Source organism: Durio zibethinus, chromosome 14 (assembly GCF_047325235.1).
Source record: "Durio zibethinus cultivar Kanyao isolate XHJ-2024 chromosome 14, ASM4732523v1, whole genome shotgun sequence".
Lineage (NCBI taxonomy): Eukaryota > Viridiplantae > Streptophyta > Magnoliopsida > Malvales > Malvaceae > Durio > Durio zibethinus.
The window spans coordinates 3,781,126-3,792,370 of NC_143175.1; the positions used below are offsets into that span (position 1 = coordinate 3,781,126).

Genomic DNA, 11,245 nt, shown 5'->3' on the forward strand with positions numbered 1-11,245 from the left:
ATTACCTCATTTCCTGCATCAGTTAATTAATTCACTAAACCAAATTAATGTGTACAAAATTATTCAACAATATAGATAAAATGCAAGGACATATTATTTACCAACACCAAAGAGGAGAAGAACAATAAAGATAGCTGAGATTTGCAAATTCTTCATGGCTTAATTTCTTCCCTTTCTGTAAATTATAAATTAGATGGTGAAATTTTAAGTAACAGTGAATGTTTCTCAAACACATCATCTTTGGCATTTATAGCACAAAATATGGGATAGCCAGCTAAGGTCTTTTTCAGGACAAAAAAGTCTTTGTCAAAATGGAAATATATGCTGTCAATGGATTGCTATTACCAATTCCTGCTAAAGCCAAGCAGTTTCAAGTTTGTTTAAGCTTTAATTAGTTGGGTAAAACTGAGGTAGCTGAATTTTGTAAAATTTTATCTTATTAAAAATGATTAAAAAATTAATTTTAAAATTTAAATTGATATATTATAAAATCTCGTTACATAAATATATAAATTTTTTAAAAATTTAATAAATTTTCATATATTTTAGATATATATTTTTATTGAAATTTTAATTAATAAACAATATTAATTTTTTCTTTAAACTTTGTCATTTAATTTTGATTTTAAAAAAAAATTTTATGTAATCATTTTTAATAAAAAAAATTCTACCTAAATCTTGTCTTAATTAATTTGGTTTTTTGGTTAAACCCTACTCATTTCTAACCATTTGTAATTTAACGAGATTTGGAGTTGAATCACAAGTCAAAATCTCCCACGAATTTTTTTAGAGATCAACTAATCTTCACTTTACGAGGATGGGTTTGACTTGATACGGACTTAATTTATTCATTTTCTTTTACTGCACGATTTTTTATTTTTTAGCTTTAAATAACATGTAAATATTTATCAAAAACATCATTTTATACGTCATCATTTATCACTTAAATGACAGTTGTCTAAAACAAATTCCCTTTGGTTTTATTTAATTAAATTAGATTTTTTTAATTAAATATAAATATAAAATAAAATAAAATTTTAAAATTAAGTAAAATTTTGCTTAATTTTTTACTTAATTTAATCAAATAAGATTTTTTAATAGATTTAGTAAATAAATTTTTATTAAATAATATAAATTATTATTTTAAATTAATTAAAATTAATATATTTTTATTAAAAAATATATATTAATAAATATTTATAAAAAATTATTTAAATATATAAAATAAAAATAAAAAAGTTAAAAATATAAATTTTGTTTTATGTTTTTTAAAAAATTATTTATATAGACCCTACCTATTAAATATTAAAAAAATAAATTTAAAATACATATTAGACATAGAGACGACAATAAATTAAGATAAAAATTCACAAATGAAGATAAAAACCAAAACGACATTCACAACTTCAAAAAGAAAACCACCCAGCTCGACACGACTTCTTCCGATTCCATCTGCGAAGTAGATGATTCCACCACCACCACAACTTCTGACAAAATGAACTTCTAAATTAATTAAAATTTAAGAACTTAAAAAAAGAAATTGAACATTTTGGTTTCCTGTTTTATTCATTTAAATCTACGTACAAAAATTTAAATTAACTAAAAATGCAAAACTATCTTTTGACCATTAAATTTCAACCTTTTTTCATTATAAACCAAGCAACGCAATAGCTGCCCAGCTTTCAGAATGGACCTTTTCGTCATTACAGGACAAACAAACATCTTTTCCAAATCTATTTTTACATACATAAAGCAGACACAAATCATAGGAATAACCATGCACTGAACGATTCAAGCTGCAAACACTCGGCTTTCAAATCAAACAAACGGAAATTCACATATTTTTACACTTATCAAGAACCTAATTTTAAAGCAAAAATAATTCAAGATTCCATATCGCTGTTTCCATGATCAGGAAGTGAAATTGCTTCTGTGAAAGTAAAACGTTTGGTTGCACGGAACAGTTTAGCCAGCTGCAGAACTACAGTTTGAGATGCAGTCGTCGTCGGTGAAACAGATTCTGGAAGAGCTGGCATACAATCAGGTTGGAATTCCTTCTTGTTGTAGGTTTGCACAAACAATGTCAATACCACCCGACAAAAAATAAATCTGCAAAACAGACAAAAACTTGTTTTTTAACCAGAAATGTATTACAAAATGCCGAATGGTCTTGGTTTCTTCCCAGCTGCAACATTTTTACTCCAGAAAGAGTTATTATGCTGTGGGAGATAAAGAGAGAAGTACAACTTGCAAATGCATGACAAAGCTGTTCAGGCTTATTTCACCTGGCAAAAAGTTAAGCTAATTCTACAGAAAGGCCCAACAGCCATGATCCTCGTATGACTAGATGAAAAGTTGAGGGACTCCAAATCTCCAATGCCAAGAGCAAATGCCACTTCAAACATGTACAGTTTATAGTGTTTACCACGTAGTGCCACATTCTGGTAGCATTCTTCTATCTAATAGTATTGTGGTGAGGGGTGAACGAAAAAGGAAAGAAGAAATCCAGATAGGAGACATAATACAAGTTTAGCAAAAACCAAGTTCAAATTTTTCAATAACATCGAAAAATGAGACTCGATATATACCACCACATTGCAAAGGAAACCAATCAATAGAATAGATATGGGAAAAACTTTAATGCAGATGTTTGGTCAAATTTCATAAAAATCATGAAACCTTCTAGCATGTGCTTCCTAAAATATTTCGATCCTTACACTAAGACAAGGCAATACCTCAGAAGAAATCGACGGAGGAATGGATCTCTAAGAATCTGTGCCCAGACAGGATCAAGGTTATCTGATGTTGCCAATGACAAGCCCCAGTCATTTAAGGATGAAGAAAGCAGGCTTTCAGCATTTTTATATGTCTCCTGACAATTTTCCCTCTGTTAATAATACCAAACAAAATAAAAGAACAAACAAGCATGAAAAGTAGAAGATTTGTTCCCTACACACCATTTCAACATCAGAGCCAGAAATACCAAGCAACAGACAGAAAGCCTGCAGTGGAGCTGTTAGAAAAACTGTGAATAAGCTACCAATTGAGTGACGAGAGGAATCACCAGCACAAATTCGATACGAACAGCTAGGAGATAGAAGCAATGCAGCTCGTTCTCCTTTCTCAGCTCCACTAATAGCCTGCACATATTTTAAGACAAAATGAACTTTTACATGGGTTTGCTAAATAAAAGGAGGTAATAGAAGGTATGATTAGAAATTATGCACACAAGACAACATCAATTAAAGCAATGAAATAGATCCTTTTTTACTTGAAAAGAGAAACGGTTGACACTTGCCTTAAACACCTCACTGGCCTCACTTTCAATTATTATAAAGAGTGGCCTTCTAGTAAATGGAATTAAGTCACTGGGGTAAATGCAGTTCAATCCTGGAAACAAGTTATTTGATGTCACAATAAACATTAATAATCCTAGCAGACACAGGTGTAATAATGCATAATATTAGACTATGAATAAAGCAAAATCACATTATTAAAGGACTGACATAGCTCTGAAATTAAAAACTGACAAGAACCAGCACAAATATAAATATTAAAAATATGGAACATGAAACATGAAGACCAGCCACTCTAAAAATTTTGGTAGTTCCTTAAGTAAATAAAGCATGTAAAGAAGAAAGTTTGCAAATCATACAAAAATATGGTTGGCAAATTGATTGGCAATAGAAGATAAGCAGAAGAGATGCAGCAAATTACTTTTTCACATGATATGGCATGTTTGATAAAAACCAACTGTGAGAAAACCAATGCCTAAAATTAACTAGTACTAACGCCTACTACCATTACAACAGAAACAACAATCTAAAGAATCCTTGAACAAGATACTAACAAGGCTCTCAACTGGCTAGCATATTTATGAGTTGTGACTTCACAAAAATGACATCTGCAAGAAAACTTTAAGTTCATAATAGAGGAGGATTCTGAGAGAAGGCAGTTTACATGTAATCTCTTCAATTCATCCCACAAGTACAGATCAAGCTATCACATAAAGCTAAACAATGAGCACCATGGCAGATTAGATATACGAGATTCATAAATGCTAAGAATTCTGAGAATACCTCCACTCCCACGATTACCAAACTGCAAACAACCATTGTGGTAACTGATGCAATCTCCTTTATTTTGACTTGCAGAAGGGTTTGGGCTATCACTTGGTGAGCTAAAAGATGAAGTGGAGGTTCCATCCGAGTGAATTGTATGAGACTGAAAGTCCCTTATAATATTTTCTGTTGTGTTGATAAAGGTTCCAGAACCTGAGGGAGACGACGCATGTCCACTTGCTCCTGAAGCATTTTATTGTAAGTGGCATAAGCAGCTGCAATTCTGATAATGAATAAGGAGAAACATGGTAAGCATGAGTCACAGCTGATCACCTGAAGCTGACAAATATATCAAGAGAACACCATCAGGGGGGAGCTCCTCACAGATAGTTGCCAAAACCTGCCCACAGAAGGTACAATAACGTGAAACATGCTATAGAGCAAGAAAGCTAGTCAGCATACTGACCATAATTTTATAAATAAAACCCCCTGTTCATTGCTGACTTTGGCAGGTAAGTTACATAAATAACCAACATCACTTTTTTTGAAGTATATATGTTTTACTATATCCCCTGATATGCAAGAAAGGCATTTATGTATCTCCCCAGCAATTTCTGATTCCATAAAGGGCAAGAAAACATTTCGTTGATGGGCATAGAAATGATAATCCATCAAGGTAATAAACTCCTTGTTCTTCACATAAATTTACAAATAATATCTATTTAGATATGTTATTGAGCTAGGACAGAATTGATGCCTCACCAGCATCTTACAAGTACTGCATTATTTTCAATCCCTATACTCTTTTGTACTAATATAGAATGCCAGGGCCTAAGTCAGTCTCTTACCCACTTGGTCTCTCTTTTAAAATTTCAAATGAGTTAATGTTATCTCCCATTGAATCAATCACTCAATAATTTTTACTTTGTCATTTAATACATTCACCCATTGAAAATCTTGACTCCAAGACTCCAACTCTCCCCTCCCTCTCCAATTTTTCTCTTTCCAAAAATGATTTATTTCATTCATAAATATTAAAGTTTATTCTTTCCTGGCCCAAAAAAAATATTCTATTACCTTCTTATTATAATAATACACCATCCTTAAGCACACCAAGACTACAACCTGCAGAAAATATCTAATCACAAAGGCTTCAAACTTACTGCTATAAAATGTGTTAGAGATGGACGATATAATACAGCTTTTCTTGGGTTGGGTGGCAGAGTAGGATCGGAAATATCTTGGGAGTGGTTAACGCGACTAGATCCTAAGGCTCCATTCTGACCACTTTTACCAACACTGGACTGGTAGAAAGAACCACTGGGCTCCCATTCCAGGCACTGAAGCATCCTGAAGGTGTCAAGAGTGAGCTCTGAAAATTTGATCTGATCAAGAATATAGAAAAAAAGATAGATTACAAACTATTTTTAATTCAGTATGTATAACAGTGCCAAAAACAATTCAATTTTTTGAAACTATATATGCAACTATACCATTTATGAGGGAGAAGGAGGAAAAAGAAAACCTTAATAACTAACCTCGTTATGATGGTAGCTGCTCAGTACCGCATCTCGCAATCTTAAATTCTTTCTTGCAACAGGTGCAGCAACATGAGGTAGAACATCTGGATGGGGGTCCAGTACAAGACTATACCTTAAAGGCCTGATATTCATAAAAACGGTGTCGGCTTTCAAAAATCTAACTATCTCCTGAACCACCAGCTTCCATTCTTTAAAGTCAGTGTCCTGGAGAAAACATGGGGTGCAGATCATTAATTTGTACACAAGTAATCACTGCCATTCAAAAAAACCGAATCTGAATGTCAAAGGGAGATTTGGAGGTTCCTAAATTAGGAAAAAAAAAAAAAAAACCTATCATGTCAAGTGAAAACATCACCAAAAGACAGGAACCATGAACATTTTTAAGGTTAACATTGCATAATAGTTTCTTCCATATTCAAAGATTTCAATGGAAATTTTTGTTAAAATATAAATAAAACAATTATTTACCAAAAGAAGAAAAGATAAGTAGACTTAGGAAGTAACTATTTAACGTTTCATCATTCATTCAAATCCAAACATATGTGGTTTGTTCAAAATTATTATATGTGGTTTGTTCCTTGATATACTACTAATAATGATGATTTCCTTTTTCTTCCATAACTCAAAAACCCCCACCACAAAAGAAAAGCGAAAAAGAACATATAAATATCCTCATTTTCACTAATAGCAGTCTAGTTTTAAGGCACATATATATATTCCATTAGTTGTACAAATGCAGCCATGCAAAATTATGCATGCATGGTAAAGTCATAACCAACAGCAGGCATGTAGAAGGAAAATAAAAATAAAAAGACCTGGAAAGTCCTCTTGCATTCATCAACCAACATCTTCAGCTGACTAACTAATTGATGCACCATTTCTCTCCGGTTCAAAACCAAACACACCATCAAAAATCTAGCTAGAAACCTCAATTGTTTGTTCGCAAGATTGGCATCCTGACATGATCCCTCTTTGAAATACTCCCTCGTCAATATAGCTTCATAGAAGATAAATGCCTCAGACAAATAATTCACTTCACTTGTTCGCATATATTGTCCGTAATAAAGCTGAGCAATTCGAGAGGCAATCTCTCCAATCTCCCATCTCTTAAGCCCTGCTTCCACTAGCTTCTGCCGATTTTCCTGTTGAAACTTCCACAACTGGGTGTAGACCTTGAATACCTTGTAAAAGTACGTATCATACCTAAGAAGCAAAAAATAAAAATGATAAATTCATCATTCAATTGTTTCTCAAAGAATATTCCACCAAATATTGTTCCATTTAAACCATAGAAAACCACACTCTCTCGGGTTACTAAAGTTCTGTTTGTTATTGCTTTGAAGACTTAACTTTTACAATTCTGAATTCTCTTGATTTGTAAATAATTTCTAAAAGTCATAACTAATTAAAATGAACGAACAACTAAAATTCGACATCAATTTAACATAATTATTCAATATTAAATTAAAATCATACATTTTGATCTCCGAAAATAATTAAAAACTTAATTTTTAGATCAAATCATAATTCAGTTTCGCATCCAAAAGCATTCTCGCTCTTCGTTTCGACAGACAAAAGGCAAAATCAACTACCAAATGGAACCTTCAAAAAAATCTAAAATTAAATCAAAGATAGATTGCTTAATCTTCCATTAAATCAAAGATAGATTTTACGATTTTTTTCTAATTTAATTTCTGTACAGAAAAAAAGGCAATAAATTGAAAAAATTAAAACATCAAAAATCCTAATTTCCAAAAAATATAAAAAATAAAGAAAAATTTTAAATAAATGAAAGAATATATACCTATTGCGCTCATAGTAAGGCAAGTCTCTGATCTTAGAAAACTTCTTATCAGCTTTATCCACTAAAGTCCAATACCTCTCGTTCACCGGAATATTGCTACTATTGCTGTTTATTTGCTGATGCGACATTTTCTCTTCTTTATTTTTTTGACTTAGAAATGCGATCCGTCGGCTTTTTCACATGGCTCCGATCGCGACAGGTTCCGGTCGAATTGGAGGTGGGTTATTTATTTCCGGTGATCTAATGGGAGGGGTTACCGGGAAATTGTACTGAAGTGAAAAGGGGAGAATCAATAGTTTGACCCGCAAAGTTTAACGCAGTTGGAGCTTTTTTTGTTTTGTTTTTCTTCTTCGATACTTAGCGACAGTAGTGGATCATCGGGCCGAGTGAGTGACTGAGTGACGAGTAAGTATCAAATTCACCTTCTTTCTTTTCCCTTTGACCGACAAATGTTTTTCTTTTTTTTCCAATAAATTTTCGTTTTTGGCCCATAAATTTTCCGATCTTATTTATAAGGTGACTAATTAAAAAATTAGGTTAAATACATCTTCTTTTATTTTAGTACTCCAAAGAATTAAAATTATACAAATTTCATCACTCATGTCTTTTAATTTTAAGTATAATTTAATATAAATTTATTTCTTTGAAATTTTGATAATTTGTTTAAAACTTTTAAATTTAGCAAGATAAATCCGGTAGTTATTTTATTAAAAAAATTAAAATTATTTTACTTTTAAAAAGTCAATAACTTTAATAATAAATACTCACATGAAATCATTTTATAATAATAAATTATATTTATTTATATATAATAATAAAAAAAAATCTTTTAGATGCAATATATAAAAACAAAATTTGCAATTATATGTATGTTAATATATATGTAAATATATATATATATAACAAAATGAATATATTAAGTATTTAATATTATTTTAGCATATAACAATTAAAAAAATGAAAGATATAATATGAAAAATGTTTTGTTGAAAAAAAATCATAATTTGATATTTGTCAATTTGATTTTAGTTATTATAATATTCATATATATGTTAAAATTAAATTTATATATTTATAAAAATATAATGATAATAAAATTATTTATTTTAAATTGAAAATCATTTATGGTAAGTAAACTTAAGATAAAAAATTGTAATTTTTAAATACAAATAATTTTTGTTACTATAAATCTAATAGATATATAGAATAAAAGATAATATTATATGTAAATGTAATAAATTGAGGTTGAGGAGGTAATTTTGTTATTATTTAAATTATTCTAACGGAATTAAAAAATTTGGGATGGATTGTTTATTTTTTAAATTAATGAATATGTGTTAAATTATACTTAAAATTAAAAGATTTTGATAAAATTTACCCATTAAATTTTAAAATTAAATGTTGGAGCTTTAACTCTCTTAAGGATTAATTTTGATACTTTGTATATTTCTATAATCTTAGTTTGAATCAATAATGAAAGAACATTTCTAACGAAAGTAATCAAACAAAATAGAAAAGTAAAGTGTAAAATAATTGAGAAATTAGAATGGAAGTCAATTGGTATTATACCAATTACTTCACATTAACATTGTTTTAACATTTGAAAGTAAAAATGTTAATAAAATTTTTACTTTAAATAAATTTCGATTAAATTTAAATTATAAATAATATTTTAATTTTTATATATTACTAAATTTTATAAATAATTTTTTTAATAATTTTTTTATTAAATTATTTTAAAGAAAATATCTTATAAATTTTATTTAAAAAAATTTATGTAATCCCTTGTTGGGAACCGCCTTGTGGGAGTTGAGATGGATGCCAAGAGCCCGATGTTCCCTGCTTGAAAACAGCAGCCGCAACTCTAGCAATTTATCTTTCCCAAAGGGCCTATTTTATGGAATTGCCCCTAAAGGGGATATAATCCTGTGTGGCAAATTACATTGTTCAGCAATGAGATTTAGCCACGTCAGACAACTCACATGGTAGCATGTGATTTATTCTAGTAATCCCACTGGCTGAGCTGGTTGGTGACGTGATTTGCTTTGTTTTGGAATTGTAAAAGAGTCAACTCACCTACACTTTTCCAACCACTAAGAAAGCTTACTCGGTGCTTAAGGCAATTGATTGATTTAATAACTGTTTTTCAGACAATAGGAAAGCTTACTCCGTATATCAGGTAATTGGTTAATTTAATATTTTTTAAGAGTAAATTTGATAAATTTAAATATTACAGGATAAGACTATATTAAAAAAATAAAAATAATATGATTTAAAATTTTAATAAAAATTATATGTAAATTTAATAAAAGTAAATTTTGTTTACTTATTTAAATTATAACATAAAAATTTTTATATTTTATATATAGTACTCATAAAATAAATACGTATAAATGAATTATTAAATTTATAAAAGAGATAATATTTTAAAAATAAAGAAATAAATTACGGAAACCCAAATTTAAATCTAAAAATTGCTAAGTATTACCTTGTTAACAAATTCCATAAATAAATTATTAAGTCATCCTCATTAAAAAATCCCCCAAAGAAAAAAATCCAAGGCCAAAGCAACGACAATATAGGAATCAGGAGATGGACAAATCAACGTCCCATTTCCTCTACTTTTCTTCCCTTCCCCTATAAACCGCCCCATCACTTCCTTTCTCTGTCTCTTTCATTCCTTTTCAAGGAGTATTTTTTTCTTCCTTTAAATACAAACTTGTTTTGTTTGAAAGATTATTAAACATGAGTTCTTCAACTAGCACCTCAAATCCTTGGTCAACCAATGGTACTAATACAGATTGTTCACAAGGAATTTGTAGTGTATATTGTCCATAATGGTGTTATCACATTTTCCCACTACCTCCTCCTTTCAGCATTGATGATGGCGGTGATCATTCTGGAACTGATTTCAAACCTCTGATTATAGCAGTAATTGCAATCCTGGCAACTGCATTTATCTTGGTGTGTTACTATATCTTCTCAAAGTATTGTAGACGGCGTACGCAGATGGTACAAGCTTAGAGTTCAATGAAAGTAGGGACGAAATGAATCATGGTGGACGGCAAGCGACTTCAGAAGGATTAAATGAAGGTCTTATTGAGTCTATAACAGTTTGCAAGTATAAGAAAGGTGATGGTTTAGTTGAAGGAACAGCTTGTTCTGTTTGTTTAAGTGAGTTTCAAGAAGATGAGAGTTTGAGATTATTGCTAAAGTGCAACCATGCTTTTCGTGTTCCTTGTATTGATACTTGATTAAGTCTGACTCTAGTTGTCCCCTTTGCCGTGCCAATATTGCCATGCTGGCGACAATCCGGGAAGCTCGCTGGAATGTTGGTGTATCTGCATCTGAATATCAGCAAAGAAATGATGCTATTTCGGTGATCTAGGATTTGGAAAGTGATGTTAGAGAAGCGGCTGTGGTTAGCATTGTTGTTTGTGATGATATTCCAAAGACACCAGGTGAAGATGCTGGAGATATGGGGAATGTGCAAGAAAGTAGCAGTATGATAGAAACTAGACAGGATGGAAATGGAATCCAACCGTTGCGGAGGTCAGTTTCAGTAAGTTCTTCTCTTTTTCAAGGCGAACCCCTGTCAATTGCTGATATATTACCCATTAGTGAATAAGACGAGGATCTCCAAGTGGAACATCATTTCCAATCATCAATAGGAATTGGATCCTTAAAACAATTTGATGGAGTATATCGCAAGTCAAATAACAGAAATGGAGTTTTCAATTTGGTTAGAAGTTCTTTAGCAATGAAGAGATCCATTTCAATAGGAAGATTCATTTTCCCCAGACATGGAAAAGAGGGAAATTGAAAAAGCCAAAATTTCT

The 11,245-nt window shown here is 30.7% G+C and overlaps 1 protein-coding gene and 1 pseudogene across 1 annotated transcript; one reads left to right on the forward strand and one right to left on the reverse strand.

The window, feature by feature from the left end:
* Positions 1–1,618: 1,618 nt before the first annotated feature.
* On the reverse strand, positions 1,619–7,724 carry LOC111295063 (signal transducer, putative (DUF3550/UPF0682)). Its single transcript, XM_022888417.2, has 10 exons — positions 7,407–7,724; positions 6,418–6,805; positions 5,600–5,806; positions 5,225–5,446; positions 4,395–4,461; positions 4,080–4,304; positions 3,299–3,390; positions 2,958–3,140; positions 2,736–2,872; positions 1,619–2,109 (listed from the first exon to the last, which is right to left on the reverse strand). The coding sequence occupies exons 1-10, from the start codon at positions 7,532–7,534 to the stop codon at positions 1,884–1,886; spliced, it is 1,875 nt and encodes a 624-aa protein (XP_022744152.2). The 5' UTR covers positions 7,535–7,724; the 3' UTR covers positions 1,619–1,883.
* Positions 7,725–9,961: 2,237 nt separating this feature from the next.
* Positions 9,962–11,229, forward strand: LOC111294694 (RING-H2 finger protein ATL51 pseudogene; annotated as a pseudogene).
* Positions 11,230–11,245: the final 16 nt, after the last annotated feature.

Excerpts from the sequence above, each read along its gene's own strand:
- LOC111295063 (XM_022888417.2), bottom strand. The coding sequence starts at position 7,534 with ATGTCGCATCAGCAAATAAACAGCAATAGTAGCAATATTCCGGTGAAC. Across the intron at positions 6,806-7,406 it reads CCTTACTATGAGCGCAATAG|GTATGATACGTACTTTTACA; the intron begins GTATATATTCTT and ends TTTGCTTCTTAG. Across the intron at positions 4,462-5,224 it reads CTCTAACACATTTTATAGCA|GTTTTGGCAACTATCTGTGA; the intron begins GTAAGTTTGAAG and ends TTCTGTGGGCAG.